This window comes from Rhinopithecus bieti, unplaced genomic scaffold, assembly GCF_001698545.2.
Source record: "Rhinopithecus bieti isolate Rb0 unplaced genomic scaffold, ASM169854v2 scaffold_9899, whole genome shotgun sequence".
In the NCBI taxonomy this organism is placed as follows: domain Eukaryota; kingdom Metazoa; phylum Chordata; class Mammalia; order Primates; family Cercopithecidae; genus Rhinopithecus; species Rhinopithecus bieti.
In genome coordinates this window covers 4,433,239-4,450,411 of record NW_016806979.1, presented here as the reverse complement: position 1 = coordinate 4,450,411, position 17,173 = coordinate 4,433,239, and the positions used below count along the sequence as shown (strand labels likewise).

The following is a 17,173-nucleotide window of genomic DNA, read 5'->3' as shown; positions in this document are numbered from 1 at the left end:
GGCATTTCGGTGGTTTGAGGGAAAGAAATTAATGAGGAAATAAACTGGGGATACGCACAAGACAGAGGATAATTGACAAGAGATGGATCCAGGGGAGACAGGAAAAAGGGAGGCCACTTATTCCAGCGATGGGAGGGAACAAAAACAATTCAGGAGCGACTGACATGGAAAGCTAGGAATGCTGCTCTTCACACCTAACGGTCGTCCCTTCTCAGTCAAGTGGGACGGTCACCTGGGGGAACGGTCAGGGTAGCCTGGGGGCTTGAAGCAAGGAAGAAACATCAGACATGACTGCTGCCGTGTGGGAGAACGCGGTCCAGCTCGTGGAGACAGACGGACCCAGAGTGGAGACAGACGGACCCACAGAAGAGGCCAGCCTGGTGCTTTGCTGTCTCTCTGTTTGGTGCCAGTTTGCCAAGTGCCTTCCCCTGCTTCTGGGGTCTAGCCCACCGAGACTTTTCCCTGTTTATTCCCTGGCATTATGAAGTCATCTCTGGAAACTGAAATCATACTAAAAATGTATTGTATTGACTGAAGGCATATTTCTTGATCTTAATTTAAAACTGACGTTTCACGTTTCTTCTTCTAAAAAAGCGGGAGTGGGGGGGGTGGTGCAAAGACTAAGTTTCTTATCTTTTCTGACTAGGCTCTTCTTAACAGAAGACAGAACCCTCCTCCCACTTTCAAGGTGTTTCGACTGAACTCAAGGTGCAGCTGGAGTGGCACCTTGTGCACAGGCGTCTGCTCAGCACTCCTTTCCTACCTCAAGGGCCCACCCCAGCTGAGAGACGCCACAAACAGCAAGGATGGCTTGGGCAGATCTGGAGTTTATTTGCTGCAGTTCCTTGGCGCTAGTTTACAAGGCAAAACAAACAAACAAAACAATTAGAATAATTATAATTTCTTAAAACCCTGTCAACAACTTTCAGTCATTTCTTTATATTTTGTATTTTGACAAAACTTCTTTTAAACAAATACAAAATAATCTAAAAGGAGAAAAACTATACATAGATTATTTACACCTCTGATAAACAGACTAATACTGACCCATATGCCTCTCTGTCTAGGAAACACTTGTGAGAACCAGGCCAGGGCCCGGGCCAGCTGGACAGGCTCCAGCGCCAGCCCAAACACACCCAGACCTTGGCAGGCACCGCCTGGTTCTCCCACCCAGAAAGTTCAGGTTTCCAGCCTGGACCCTCTTATGTCACCCTCACAAGCTCTAGCACAAAAGTGCCTAAAGCCATCATTCCCTCCAGGTAGGATCCACACAAAGTGGCGGGGACAGGGAGGTGACAGACTGTCCCCCTCCATTCCTCCCACCACTCCTCTGCAAAAGCTATTTCCAGAGATGCTCGCCAACCCTAAAGGATCAGAGAAGCCATGGCGACACGGCCCTGTGGAAACCCGCAGCTCTTCCACCTGCCTCCTCGGGGCCGCGCCCTGCACCGCCCTGGTCCACGGTCCTGTGGAGGGGCGGGCCGAGACGGCCGGCCAGCCAGCCAGCCACCTGCTCTGCCTGGACTGGCATGCTGGCCCTGGCGGAGTGGCAGGAGCTGCCCTGAGAGTCCCTGAGAGAACGGCAGGAAAATGCTGCGTGTCATGGCTCCCTTCATACTGTAATGAGGAGGGGCAGGGCCAGCTCACACAGTGCCTGCAGGGGAAGACAGAGATGCGAGAGGCTGCCCGGTCACCCCCCTCACTCCAGTGCACCCCACGGAGCAGATAAAGGCCCATCTTCCCCTTTAGGGGGCCCACCACAAAACGCATCCAGAGTAGTCCAGTTAGGGCCGGTTTTGAGGCAGAAAAAGCTGAAGCCCTATGGGGATCGGGGAAGTCCTACTCCTTCCTCTAGAACGAGGACTGGAGTCTGGGGAAGAGGAAGAAAACCCAAAATGAAACAGGTTACCCGGAACCTCTGTCCCGATAACCTTCCTCACAGTTTTGGTTATTAGGTATTTAGCTCAAGGAAAATGCTGACTTTCTACTTTAAAGCCCAACAAGAACTTGGATTCTGAAGGAGGAAAACAATGTAAGCGTCCAGTCGGTCCTCTCCTCTCCTCGGCGCTCCGCAGGCACTTGGGCTGGGAAAGCATCCGCGGGAGTTGCCGGACCGCACGCTGCCGCCGGCTGCGTCCCTGGCCAGGGCAGGCCCCGGAGTCGGACTGTGTCGTCTGAAGGCCCACTGAGCCTTTGCCCTCTGCGCCCTTGACCTCACCTGTCTCTCTCGCCCAGACAAGCACCAGGCAGCGAGCTCCCACAGCACAGGAGAGGCGGGCCAGGCCCTGCCGCGGGCCCAGGCTGATGCCCCTTGGCCACAGCCCCGGGCGCTCCTCTCCAGGGAGAAGCTCCCCAGCGCAGCCAGGGCAGAATGCACCTGAACAGCACTACGTTCTCTCTTAAAAAAAAAAAAAAATAGATCTTTATAGTATGTGGCTTCTCTTCCTTTCCACCGTTTTTCTTAACATATAATAATATATGGATACATGTATTTATGGTGCAGGGTTTGAAGATCTCTTCACGGGGACAACCAAGAGGTAAACAGTTGGCTCCAAGCTCTGCTACCAGAACACTGAGCAGAGAAACTGGCTAGGAGGCTGCCCTGCCGACAAGAGCTCTGCCCTGTGAGAGAGGAAGGCTCAGGAGCCCATGCTGGACAGAGGGCCGGTCCTCTCTTCCCCAGTGATAATTGCCCACCCTTCTCCCACTTAAAAAAAATAGCAAAAGCTGAAGCTAGTCTCTAGGAATCCAGGGCGGGGCCTGGCAGAGGACGCTGTGCTCGGCAGCAGTGCACCCGTGGAGATGCGGGAGAAGAGCGGGAGCTCCAAGGCCCATGCAGGCCAACGCCCTCGGCTGCACGCTCAGTGTCGCTTCGTGGAGGAGACCTTCTTTTTCCGTGCTGCGAGCATTTCGTAGAAAGGGTCCCTGCTGATGGCCGCTCTGGAGCACAGAAAAGGGAGAAAACAGAGACGTGAGGGACAGAAACACACCTCTGGGCAGGGGCTTGCTCAGGGGCCCCTCGTGCCCCAGAACCCCTGTCCCACCCCACCGTCACTGCAAAGGCCAAGTTAGTGTCGTCCACCCTTGCTGTGTCCACACAGTGACCTAAGGTGACACACTTCGAAAGACACACAGGAACATGTGACAAGATAATTTTGGGGTTTTTAGCTGTTTCAACATAATCATCAATTTACATGTAGGAACAGAATCATGCCACATTCCTACGGCTATATTCTAATTCAGAGAAAAAAACTGGTGCATGAGTTTCCATGATGACATCTGATTTTGCTTTGCAGCAGCGAGTGCCACATAATCAAGCTGTGTCACATGCGGTCCTCCGGCACGGGGTGTGTGATAGCTGGCGTGGTAAATGCAGTGGGGCCTTCCAAGCCCCCATGTGCACCTGCTCAATAACTAAGGCTCCATGACTCTGCAGGCAGCACTGCCTGGCACGATGCTGCTGGTGGGGGGCCATGGACAGACCGGCTGGACCTGGCTGGGTCTCCGGTGCACAGAGAGGGGGCCCGAACTCATGCTTGTGCTACAGCCTCAAAGACAGCAGCACAGGCCGTGCCGCGGGCTGGAGCACCTGTAGCAGACTGGCAACACCACAACCCTATGTCTGCCATTCTCGACTTTCAAGAAAGTTATGGGCTCAAAGTCCTGACACTTCATTTCTTTCCAGGGAAGCAGTATCCTAAGTGATGATTCTAAATGTGACTTTGAAAATGCTTCGTTTTCTGACTATAGAAGTAAAAACCGTATGAAAGACACATGTACAAAACCAGCTAAAACTTTTCTGAAAGACCAGTGAGGGGAGGACAGGGAACCCGCCAGCCAGCACAGTCAAAGCACACCATGATGCTACAGGGGGAGAGGCGGGCGGTGCTCACAGTGGGAGGCGCAGCGGAGCGGCAGGTGCATGCTGTGTGGTGGGGGAGCGGGGTACACTCTCAGAAGAGCACATGAAGTCAGTGGGAGTGACGCAGATGAATCCATAAATGGCGTCCGCACCACCAGCTATTCATTCGTGAGAACGAACTTACAACCCTTACTTCAAACCTTACACAAAAAATACATTTCATAATGATTCAAGAGTTAATTTTTTTTTCAGTACGTTAAAAAAAGGATACAGGTCCCCCACAACACTGCTGTTTTCTTCCCCAGAACACAGGGCTGGTGCCATAACTGGCAGGGGACTCTGAAAGCACCGTGGCGCCGCGTCTGCTCAATGGAGGGTGGGCTGGCCCCTGCTCAGGGCCACACTTCCCGGGATGGCTGGCATGCCAGGGAAGCTGCCAAACCCCATGCCCATGACATGATCTCATTTAATCCTCAAAAGAGCCCCGTGAGGCAGAAATGACCTGTATCACACGGAAGAGTAAGTTACCTGCCTACCAGGCACAGCGCTCACAAAGACAGAGCGAGGACTCGGCACAGCGCGACCTGGCGCCAAATCCATCCTCTCTTCAGCTGGTTCCTGTTTTCATTGCATGAATTTTCAGATTACTTTTGAGGGGATAAATCATCTATTCCTTTCCCTCCATCATCATATCATCTCCATCTTCAGTCAGTTTTTAGGTATTTAGCCTGGGTCAAAACCTACACTGGTCTGAGTAGAAATACCAAAAGATAAAACAAAGGCTAGAGGATATTGCACTCCCTCGGGAACAGGGCTGTAGTCTGGGCGAGAGAAAGCCCGTCACACAGTACACAGAGGACTTACAGGGGCCTTGGCATGAACCTGTGGGTTCATTCTCCCTGTTTTCCAGGTGAAGTTACAGGCAGCTGAGGAGTCTTTCTCAGGAAAACAGCTGGGTGTACGCTCATGGATGAAGCACCCAGGAGGGAGAGGATAAGGTTATGCTCTTAGGAGAACGGATCACTGAGAGAAGGTACAGTCAGAATGCTCACTGCTGACCCTCGCACAGGGACTGGAGGGACAGCCAGGCGGACAAAGTCCCAGGGAACAACATTAAGCAAGAGAAGCCAACTGGCTTTAGAAAGCCATGTTTCCAGATACTTGTCACATTAGGAAATTTCCAGCCCTGTGATACACCTTACATGACGTGGCCCAGCGGAGCCGACAGAGCCGAGAGCCACAGGCCTGGACTCGGGAGCCCCATTTCCTAGCTGTGGAACCCTGAGGAAGCTTCTCCCTCCTCCCGGACCTTGGATCACAGTATGTGACTCCAGCAAATTTCTTAGCCTCTAAGGGCCTCAGTTTCCTCATCTGTAGCTAGGAAAATGGTGTCTCACAGGATTCACAAATTACAGAACATGACTACTCTCTCCTCTGAGCTGTCACTGTGAGAATGAGAGCAGCTTTGTCAGACATGGAAAGACCAGTTGAGAAGATGGCATCTGTGCTGGTAGCTCATGCGCCTCTTCCTATTTTGGGTCTATGAGGACACATTGGGAACCCAGATAGGACATGCTCTCTTACATATGCTGTAATAGCCAAGAATCCAAAGGCCTCCCGGGAAGTCATCAGCTGGGAACCAGGACGAAGCTTCCCTAAGAATGTAATGCAGCACAGAAGAGATGCGGGCGGCATGTTTAACCACGAAGACGATGAACACCTGGGGAGGTGAGGGCCGCGTCAGGCGTGCACTTCCCTTTCTCAGCAGTCACTTACTTAATGCACTTAATCCACTCCTCCTTCTCCTCGGGCGTCGGAGCTGAGATCCGATAAACAGTGTGGTTCCCCTCCACCACCCGCCCGTCAGCCTCGGTCTTGCAGGCCTTGATAACTTGGTCTTTATTGTCGGGGATATAAAGCTCAAAGCAGTTCTGAGAATGAAAACAGAGAGGGAGACAGTGGAGCAAAGGAAGCTGCTGACTGAGAAACATGCTGATTTCTTTCCCCAAAGCCCCTTTATTCTGACCTTCACAAAATACGAGCAATACCTATTTTCCTGTGGAAAAGTGAAGCCTAGATGTGGAATTCTGGAGACTGTAAATTATATATAAATAAGTCTTGTTAGCAAGCCTATCAGTCTGATACGTTAGCTCCACTTCCAATGCATTTAAAATATGCAGAGAACTGCAGGTTACTTAAGACTTTTTAAAGTCAAGCCAGTAATATCATGATAGTCCAAAACAAAGGAAAAACACACAGCAGGTGTCCCAAGGTTACAAGCTAAATAGCCCACTCAAGCACGCTTGCCGCTGCCACTGAAGGAGGGGCAACTTCCACACCTCATGTGCTATTCACCAAGTGAAACTATAAAGTGGACGGATGGCACAGGAAGAAGTGATTTCGAATCTCATCTTTGGCTTCGACAATATAATAAAAAATTAGACTAAATAAAAGCCTGATCACGTGTTTCAGGTTTTGGTTTTGAGTTTTTAAAAAAATCTTTGAAATGCCCATCCCCTTTCTCCCCTCAAAATATCCCAGCAAAAATACTCACTGGTTTTTTGGAGTCCTCCACTTCCCGGATACTCAGATTCTCTAAAGGGATGATTCCACGGGGCTCCTTATCCTACAGAACAGTTGAAGAGAGGAAGTCTAAGATCACAGGTGAAGGACACACACTGCCAGATTCTTCCCCGGCAACTCCTCCGACTCTCCTGCCTTCTCCCAGGACATGAAGTTCACAAACCAGCCTGAGGGAACTCCTTCTGTTCTAAACAAGAATAGCGCCAACAATGTCTGAGGATTGTCAGTATAACTGCAAGTCCTCTGCGAGTAGAAAGCCCAGAAGATTCAACAGACACCTTGAGAGTGTGGCTGGCAGTGACCCGGGCACAGTCCTCAAGCAGGGAGTGGGCCCCTTTCCCTCTTCCCTTTGCCTGGCTCTCCCACTCTTCTCCGAAGCCTCGGTTTTGGGGCAACAGCTCCAGGAAGTCTTTCCTAGGCTCACCCTAGCGCCCCGGTGCCTGGGACTGCAGCTGTGGGTCAGAACATGAACCACTCACTGCCTCTGACCACCGCCCCACCGCCAGACAGTACAATCCTCAGAGACACCACTATCCTGACAACTCCACCTGGATTTCCAAAGGCACCTCAATTCCTGTCCAGAACAGCGCTGCACCCGCCAACTAGTCCCATCTCATCTGCAGAGGGCACGGCACCGCAGACATTTCTAGCACACGTCTGATGGCAGCCTCACAGTCCCCTGATATCCAGCCAACCCATGGCCAAGTCCTAGCACTGTTTTTTTTTTTTTTTTTTGAGACGGAGTCTTGCTCTGTCGCCCAGGCTGGAGTGCAGTGGCCGGATCTCAGCTCACCGCAAGCTCCGCCTCCCAGGTTTACGCCAGTCTCCTGCCTCAGCCTCCCGAGTAGCTGGGACTACAGGCGCCCGCCACCTCGCCCGGCTAGTTTTTTGTATTTTTTAGTAGAGACGGGGTTTCACCGGGTTAGCCAGGATGGTCTCGATCTCCTGACCTCGTGATCCGCCTGTCTCGGCCTCCCAAAGTGCTGGGATTACAGGCTTGAGCCACCGCGCCCGGCCCTAGCACTGTTAAAGTCTTTGTATTTGGCCAGAGTTACACATGCACCGTTAAAAACAAAACAAAAACAAAAACAAAAAACAAACAAAAAACGACCAGTTCTATGAGTTCTCTAAAAGTGAAAAAGAGTCTTTCAGTCATTTCCCATCCCGGGTAGCAACTATTTCCAACTTCTTCAAGCCAACCTGCTTGGTCTTTACCTCTGTATCTCACCCATCTCCAAAATACCATATTACAACTGCTGCCTTTTGAGTGCTCAATTTTAGATGTTATCTACAGAAAAGGACTGAGCTCCTCCTCTTACCTGGGCATATTCATATTCCCCATCCTTCTAAATAATGATCTGGTCATCTGAATTAGGGTTATACACAGTGTCTTCATTAACACCACGTTTCTCTTCCAACCTGTGCCATACAGTGAACTTCCCAATTTTTTCCTTCCTGAAAAGCTTCCTTCCCCACTGGAACCAAAATTAAGGAGGGTGGAGAAGTGGGTTGTTCCTTTGATTTATAGCTCTGTGTCCTTACCATCAAGACCAATTGCAAATGGTTAACCTCTTATCAAAATCTTCTTGCTAGTGCTAATTTGTATCAGGCATCCTGTTCATTTTAATTTCTTGAAGTAATTCTTCCTGGAGCCTCTGAAACCTGTTCCAGTCTGGACTGGTTGCCTTGATACCTGGTAAATTGCTTCATCCTTAAGCTCAGCACTCTCCATTCCAGAGTACTTTTCCCTCCTCTCTTGAAACAAGGTTTCAAGATCTCTGGTTTCCTACAGCCAAGGCCTTTGTCCTCCACCAGCATCCTGAGAAACGGTGTGTGGGTGGTAACATTTCTGAGATCTCACTTGGCTAAGAATGTTTCTATGCGACCCTCACACCTGGCTGCTATCTGGCTGGGCCTAACAGTCTAGGCTGGACGTGACCCTCCTTCAGGACTGGGAAGCTCAGCATTCCTGCCTTCACCATTTAATATCACCCCGTACAAAGCTGTTCTGGTTGCTGGTGCTTTGCACACGACTGCTGTTCTCTGTGTCCTTGGTGTTCTGAGGCCCCTGAGGAGGCAGCCTTGGGGTGCATTCATTTTCAGTCATCATGCAGGGTATTCAGTAAGCCTTCCAACCTGGAAACACATCCGTCATGTGGGGGAGGTTTTTAAAAATTATTTTGTCAAGGGTTACCTCCTCTTTGTTTTCTCGGCTTCTCTGGAACATGCTGGACTAGACCTCCTGGGCTATTTCTTCTTTGGGAGAAAAAAGTCTTTCCTTTATTATTTTCCCTCTGCCTTTCTATTATTTCTGGGAGATTTTCTTAATGCTTTTCTTCCAACTTTTCTTGAGTTTCCACTTCTGCCTTACGCTTCTGAATTTCCCAGGAGGTTTCATTATTATTTCTTGGGAGAATTTATCCTTAATGCTTTTCTCGCCAACTTTTTCACTTCGAGTCTTCCACTTCTGCACGTCTTTGAATTTCCAGGAGGGTTTTCATTAGGTTATTTCTGGGACGATCTCTTCTTTATTGCTTTTCTGCCATCTTTTCCACTGAGTTTCCACTTCTTGCACGCTTTGAATTTCAGGAGGGTTTCATTATTTATTTCTGGGAATTTTCTTAATGCTTTGTCTGCCTACTTTTTCCTACTGAGTTTTCCACTTCTGCATACGCTTTGAATTTCCAGAAGGGTTTCATTATTATTTCTGGGAGATTTTCTTAATGCTTTTCTGCCAACTTTTCCACTGAGTTTCCACTTCTGCCACGCTTTGAATTTCCAGGAGGGTTTCATTATTATTTCTGGGAGATTTTCTTAATGCTTTTCTTCCAACTTTTCCACTGAGTTTCCACTTCTGCCACGCTTTGAATTTCCAGGAGGGTTTCATTATTATTTTTGTTCCCTGGCTTCATACAGGATCCTGTTCTTGTTTCACAGCTGTAACGTCACCTGAGATGACTGAGAGTCTCTTATAGCCAGCGGTGAAGTCTTTCTTCTTCCTGGAGTCCCTCTCTCATCCAAGTTGCTCTTTGGCTGTTGGGTTGCGTTGGTCTCCACTTGCTGTCAGGCTGCAGGGATTCCTCAGGTATCTGGGATTCCTTGGTTGTGCCATTTGAAGAGGGGAAGACTAAGAGCTGACTGGGACTCCGAAGGCTGTGGACTGTGACCATCTACAAGGGCCCTCCCACTAGGCTGTCTGCTGGGGAATCTGACTAAATACTCTTACGCATCTCTTCTTGGGCAGAGAAGTTTCCCACTCTGTCTGCAAGCTACAGACCTGGCTATCTGTGGTTCTGAGAGCTGAGTGAGGAGAAGCTGGGGGTGGAAAAAGTCCTCAGCATGCAAGAAGCCTGAACTGACCCAACACTCCTGTCTGGGTAAAATGCCCCCACCTTCAACCAGGCCTAGGATCCCTCATCCAGAAACGCTTGGTGTCAGTCTCTCCTGTGAGCGAGCACTCAAGACTTCTGCCTGGGTGCTGGGGCAGGCCCTTAGGGACATGAGGTGAGGGAGACAACTGGTCTGTTTCCTAAACAGTTCTCAGTCAATTCTGCTTCTAGTTTTTACCCCCACCATTCTCACTTCTAGGGTTTAATTGGTGCCGGCACCTTTTGAGGATTCCGCTGGGTTAACTGGGTTGAGGCATCCCCAGGTGAGCAAGTAGGTGGTCTAAGAGTAATCACACTTTGGACCTCAGTAAGTATGTGATATAATGTATACTCTTTGGTGAGGCCTGTGGCATCCACGTTACATACGCATGATGCACGTTCTCAATGTAAAATGATTTTAAACCAAGATGATGTATACCCATGGTCTTCAGTCTGGAGTGGGACCAGGTTATAACAAGACCCTCCTGGTCGCCGGGAGAACCCACTGGGGATTCTGGTATCTTTCCTGGCCCCGCCTCTTCCCTGCTCCATCCCGCACAGCGTGGCCCTCCTCGCTCTTCTCGGCACACTTATCCTGCCACTTGAGAATTGGCTCGAGTGAGCCAGCATCGCTGACTGGTGCTCACCCTATCCCTCAGTGCTGGGGTGAAAGAGAGTGAGAACCTCTGGTGGAAACAACTAAATGTTAAGCTCCTGGGCAGCAATGTAAAAATCCCAAATATTAAAAAGACCCCTGTCTAGAACTTCAAGTGGATTCTGGCAGGCCTAAGAATAGGCAGGCTGCACCCTCACTGATGACCCGTGTGTGCCCAATAATCACCCACTTCCGCCGTGAAGAGGGAAATACCCGAGGGCAACGTCTTTGGCTTTTTAAATTTGTCTTTAAGAACATTCATTGTTTTGCAAAATAAGAATTGCTTATTATAAAGAACTAAATATTGTAGAAAAGAATACAAGTGAAAGGTTTAAAAATACTCCAAATCCAATCACTCCTAAATTATCATTGCTGACATTAGGTGAAGACGTGTTGTGTGTGTACAGAGAGAGGGAGAGAAATAGGTTTTATGAAAATGGGATATTTTAAGTGGTATTATTTTCATAAAATACATTGTTTTAATTGTTTCTAATTTAATGGGGGGAAAAAGGAAGCAGAAACTGAAGAAGTGTTGAACCTCAAAGTAAATGTTTCTTTACCGTAAGAGTTCCTAAGATAACCTTATTCAAGTTAAGACAAAGATGTTTACGAAAATAATCCCAGCACTTTGGGAGGCCGAGGCGGGCAGATCACGAGGTCAGGAGTTCGAGACCAGCCTGGCCAATGTGATGAAACCCCGTCTCTACTAAATATACAAAAATTAGCTGGGTATGGTGGCACATGTCTGTAATCCCAGCTACTCAGGAGGCTGTGGCAGGAGAATTGCTTGAACCCAGCAGGTGGAGGTTGCAGTGAGCCGAGATCGTACCACTGCACTCCAGCCTGGGAGACACAGCAAGACTGTCTCAAAAAAAAAAAAAAAAGAGGTTTTACTCATTCTTTTAAAAAAATACAACATGCTTCCATTTTAACAACATCTCTTGACTCTGCATTTTAAAAAGTACAAAATCTTCTAATTCTTCACATCGTTCCTCCTCCTACCTCCTGATTTTTATTATTTCACTTTTACATTGCCCGGGTTTATAACATTCATGGTCTGTCCTGCAGCCACAATTTCTAGTTAATTAGTATTAGTTTTATATTTAAGCATATTTTAGTATTAGCTCTATATTTAAGTTTCTTTAGCTATTACTTTTTTTTTTTTTTGAGACGGAGTCTCGCTCTGTTGCCCAGGCTGGAGTGCAGTGGCGCGATCTCGGCTCACTGCAAGCTCCGCCTCCCGGGTTCCCGCCATTCTCCCGCCTCAGCCTCCGAGTAGCTGGGACTACAGCCGCCCGCCACCACGCCCGGCTTTTTTTTTTTTTGTATTTTTAGTAGAGACGGGGTTTCACCGTGTTAGCCAGGAGGGTCTCGATCTCCTGACCTCGTGATCCGCCCGCCTCGGCCTCCCAAAGTGCTGGGATTACAGGCTTGAGCCACCGCGCCCGGCCAGCTATTACTTCTATATGAGGTATATTTAGCTATTAGTTCTATACTTAAGTATATTTTGGTATTAGTCCCATACTTAAGTATATTTTGGTATTCTGTACTTAAGCATATTTTAGTATTAGTTGTATATTCAAGTATTAGTTCTGTATTTAAGTGAATAGTTTAATGCTCACTACCAGTCTTTTACTTCCTGGGGCCTTTCTTGTGATTCATTTTCTTACTGGCTGGATTTTACCGTCAAGCAATTTTTTTTTTCAAGAAGGGTTCCAAAGTGCTGCATTTCACATGTTTTCTTCATGAGAGTGCTGCTAGTTGTGCTTTACTTAAATGATAATGTGGCTGGACAAAGGGTCTTGGGTCATTCTTCTCTTCAAAACTGTGCAGACCTTGATACTTTAATTTCTGGGACAAAAAGCTGCTGGAGATGATCTGCTTTTTCCAACAGAATGACCAGAGACTTGGCTCCAAGTTTAACGGTCTAAAGGGGCCAGGCTTTGGAGCCACCCTTTCTGTCACAAAGTTTCCTGAAATACAGTGTACTCTGATTTGTAGATTCAGGGCTTTTCCCTCTTTCTCAGGGAAATAATCTCATGCCACATCATATCTTTGATTTTGCAGGCACCAATGACTCTGGTGTTGGGATCGTCTTCTGTTCTCTGCATCTGCTAGCTTTTCTGTTTTAATACTTGTCTTTTTCAGATATAATCTTTGTGATTGGCTCAAGCATTTAGGACCAGGGCAGGGGAGGGAAGATGGTTTGGGATGATTTGAGGACATTATATTTATTATACACTTTATTTCTATTATTACACTGTAATATATAATGAAATAATTACACAACTCATCATCATGTAGAATCAGTGGGAGCCCTGAGCTTGTTTTCCTGCAACTAGATGGTCCCATCTGGGGGCGATGGGAGACGGTGACACCCAGAACGTGTTGCTTATGTCCAGGCTACTCCATAATCACTCTGTGGTCGCTGTCACTGCAGAAAACACTGCTTCACAAAGACAGGATGCTGGGCATGGAAGCAGGCTTTCAGCGCGTTTGTGGCAACCTCAGGATATTCCGCCTTGACTTTCATCCAGAATGTATGGAGATTTGAAGTTGTCTCCAACATACTTTTTTTTTTTTTTTTTTTTTTTTTTTTTTTTTTTTTTTTTTTTTTTTTTTTTTTGAGACGGAGTCTCGCTCTGCCACCCAGGCTGGAGTGCAGTGGCCAGATCTCAGCTCACTGCAAGCTCCGCCTCCCGGGTTTACGCCATTCTCCTGCCTCAGCCTCCCGAGTAGCTGGGACTACAGGCGCCCGCCACCTCGCCCGGCTAGTTTTTTGTATTTTTTTTTTAGTAGAGACGGGGTTTCACCGTGTTAGCCAGGATGGTCTCGATCTCCTGACCTCGTGATCCGCCTGCCTCGGCCTCCCAATGTGCTGGGATTACAGGCTTGAGCCACCGTGCCCGGCCATCTCCAACATACTTTTAAGGCCACTGTCATTTGCGATCTCAAGCAGTCGATCCTCTTCTAGCACGGACAAAGTTGATTCCCCTGGTTTACTCTCAAATGGGTCACAGATCCATTCCTTCCCAATTTGGGGGTCTTTTGTGGTTGGGAAGTATCGTTCAAGCTCTTCTGAAAGCTGAGGCAGGTGATCATGCGTCCGCTGGGGGAAAGAAGGCCCCGGCTCCGTCTCTTTCACAATCTCGCTAATGTCTGAAACATGTCAGGAATCCCGGGGTTCACTCGTCACCCCTGTAACTCCAGTTTGGCTTTGAACGCAGCCACTTGATCTGCCGACTGGAACACAGTTGCCACTCTCCCCTGCAGTGACGGATTGAGTTTGTGAGTAGGTTTAATCTGTCACACAAGTACACAAGTTTCCTGACCTATATTCTGTGTCACTGAAATGTGCTGCTAGTGGTGATGTTTTCTAAAAGAAATCTCTGAAGTGGCTGTCGTAACTCAGAAAGTCTGTCCAGCGATCTGCCTTTAGAAAGCATCTCACCCTGCGTATCAGAGAAGCCGTGTGTGCTCTGCATCCAGCTCCTCACAGGGCTGCATGAACAGGCGTGAGTTAGGGCACGTACTTTAACGTGGTTGGTAATTTTAATCACATCCTGCATAAATGTTGTTAAATTCAGGTGACACTTTTTGGCTAGCCGGCGCTTCTCTATGGATGACATACTGCATAGACTCACATTTAGAAGCGACCTCTTTGACCTGAGTAGTGAAACCAGAAAGCTGTCCAGTCATGGTAGCTGCTCTAGCCATGCACAGACCAACACAAAACAGAACAGTTCAGTTTCCCTGATATGTAATAATTCAAAGACTTGAATAGCAGCCATGGTGTTGGTTGGCAACTAAAGCGCACATAACATCCTCATGCACATCCCCCTGAAAAATATGTCACAGAAAAACAAACATTGTTATCTTGTTGTCAACATCAGGACTCGTCAACCTGGATTGAGTACCACAGTGACTCATTAATCCTCTCGAACAACTGTGCCTCAGTATCTGCTGCTACGTCGTCAGTTCGTCTAGTTCTTTATGGTGCTGGCTGAAAGAGCAACATGTGCCACCTTTTGAACTACAGTCCCTCCTAAAAGCTCATGACAAATGTCCTTAGCAGCAGGCAGGATCAGCTCTTCACCAACAGCCAGTCCTGGCTTTGGCAATGCGGTTAGACACTAAGAATGATGCTTTCAGCGCAGATATATTTGATGAAGGGGTAGCCTTCAATAATTGCTTCTGTTCTTGATGTTTACGTTTTTTTCTTTTGAAAACTCCAAAGGCAGTGTCTTTTAATGCAGGATGCTGGGTCTCCATGCGGTGAAGCAGTTTTGAAGCTTTCGTGGCTTTGCTGAGTAGTTGGTCACCACATATTCTACAAAGTGGGCTTGGCAAACGTGACCACCTGTGGAAATGAACCTAGAACTGGAGTAGAACTCTAGGCATTTTCTTCGCAGTGCAGCTTTCTTTTCGTTGGCAGTCTTGGCATCTTCTGCTGTCTCATCAATGGGTCTCTCTCCCTTTTCACAGAAGCTCTCCGGTGACGTTTGATTTTTACTCATTTTGGCGAGGGTTGGCGGGTGGGCTTACCAAAACCGTGGCTGAGACAAGTACACAGTGTGGAAAGAGACGCGGATGGCAGTGGTAAATAAAATAACAGGCGGGCCATGCGCAGACTGAAGTAAGTGTTGGATTCTGACTTAAAGCCTGCCACCAGATACAGCTGTACAACTGAAGTACATCTGCTCACTTGCCACTATAAAGCCTGCCACCAGAGGCAGTCTAATTGTCACTTGCCACTCACTGATCGAGTTTTGATGAGTCTGCAAGCAACTGATGTATTATTATGGTCTCTGTGCAGTCAAACCTCTCTGCTAACATTCATCCGTATTTGCAGCCACTCCCCAGTCCTAGCATCACCCCCTCAGCTCCATCTCAGATCATCAGGCATTAGATTCTCAGAAGGAGCACACAACCTAGATCTCCGGCCCACGCAGTTCACAACAGGGTTCGCGCTTCTATGATAATCCAGTGCCGCCACTGATCTGACGGGAGGTGGCGCTCAGGAGGTGACGTGAGTGATGGGCAGCAGCTGGCTGTCAATACAGATGAAGCTTCTGCCGCTCGCCTGCCACTCACCTCGTGCTATGTGGCCTGGCTAGTAACAGGCCACAGCCTGGTACTGTCCTATGGCCTGGGGTTGGGGACCCCTGTATTTGGGGATGGATCTCATGCTCATGGGAGATCCCCCATGGACGGTCTTCCCCATTGAATATACAGCCCTGAGCCTTTACTTAGTCTATAACGGCTGTTTTTTTCACTTTTCCCATTTCCCCAGTGTCCACCCAGCAGGAGATTTTACTGCTCCTTGATCAGGGAGGGAAAAATAACAAGTCCCATTCAGTTTGCTTCCTCCCAGACCTGAGAAGCCAGCAAGATTGCCAGGCCTCGCCACATGCCGGGCTGTGAGGTACAGACCTGAGAAGCCAGCAAGATTGCCCAGGTCCTCGCCACATGCCAGGCTGTGAGGTACAGACCATGAATATGTGACCAGAAGATTGCCAGGTCTACGCCACATGCCAGGCTGTGGAGGTAATCAGACCTCGAGAAGCCAGCAAGATTTGCCTTAGGGTCTCGCCACATGCCAGGGCTGTGAGGTACAGACCTGGAGAAGCCAAGAAGATTGCCCAGCCTCTGCCACATGCCAGGCTGTGATGGTACAGACCTGAAGAAGCCAGCAATGATTGCCAGGACCTCGCCACATGCCAGGCTGTGAGTCAGACCCGAGAAGCCAGCAAGATTGCCAGGCTCTCGCCCCATGCCAGGTCTGTGAGGTACAGACCGAGAAGCCAGCAAGAATTGCCAGGTCTCGCCACATGCAGCTGTGAGGTAACAGACCCGAGAATGTCCAGCAGATTGCCTAGGTTTCTCGCCACATGCCAGGCTTGGTGAGGTTACAGACCCGAGAGCCAGCAAGATTGCCAGGTCCGCCACATGCCGGGCTGTGAGGTACGACCCGAAGGAGAGTCCAGCAAGATTGCCAGGCCTTCGCCATCATTGCCGGGCTGTGAGGTACAGACCTTGAGAATGCCAGCAAGATTGCCAGGCCTCGTCCACATGCCTTGGGCTGTGAGTTACAGACTTCCGAGAAGCCAGCAAGATTGCCTAGGCCTCGCCACATGCCCAGGTGTGAGGTAAAGACCCGATAAGCCAGCAAGATTGCCAGGCGTCCTCGCCACATGCCAGGCTGTGAGGTACAGACCTGAAGAAGTCCAGTCAAGACTTGCCCAGGCCTTCGCCACATTTGCCAGGCTGTGATGGTTACATGACCTGAGAAGCCAGCAAGATTGCCAGGCCGTTCTGCCACATTGCCCGGGCTGTGAGGGAGTAAACTTGCACACTGCTTTCTGGACTGCTAGCCTACCGCTCACACCGCCGCTGCTGCCCCGCTGCTGCCCAGGGCTGAAGTTTACTGAATTCGTTATGCCCCTTCCCCTGCTTGGTTGCTATTTTTCCCTACTTATTTTTTACCAGTCTATTGCTCTGTTAGGTAATTCTGTGTGGAAGTTTCAATCTACTATCTTAACTCTGACAGCTCCCTCTCTGTGTCTTAAGAAATTTATTTACTTTCTCAGCAAACTATCGCAAGGACAAAAAACCAAACACTGCATGTTCTCATTCATAGGTGGGAACTGAACAATGAGAACACTTGGACACAGGAAGGGGAACATCACACACCAGGGCCTGTCG

General features: G+C 48.8%; 1 protein-coding gene across 5 annotated transcripts in view; it reads right to left on the bottom strand.

Moving 5' to 3' along the window:
• Positions 1-807: 807 nt before the first annotated feature.
• CYTH1 (cytohesin 1) overlaps positions 808-17,173 on the bottom strand; it is a 112,728-nt gene continuing 96,362 nt past the window's right edge. For all 5 annotated transcript variants that reach the window (XM_017879368.1, XM_017879370.1, XM_017879366.1 and 2 more), the window contains exons 11-13: positions 6,417-6,488; positions 5,639-5,793; positions 808-2,940 (exon numbers count right to left, since the gene is read on the bottom strand). In XM_017879368.1, the coding sequence (XP_017734857.1) occupies positions 2,862-2,940; positions 5,639-5,793; positions 6,417-6,488 (306 nt within the window). In that variant the 3' untranslated portion in view covers positions 808-2,861. The remainder of the gene's footprint in view (positions 2,941-5,638; positions 5,794-6,416; positions 6,489-17,173) is intronic.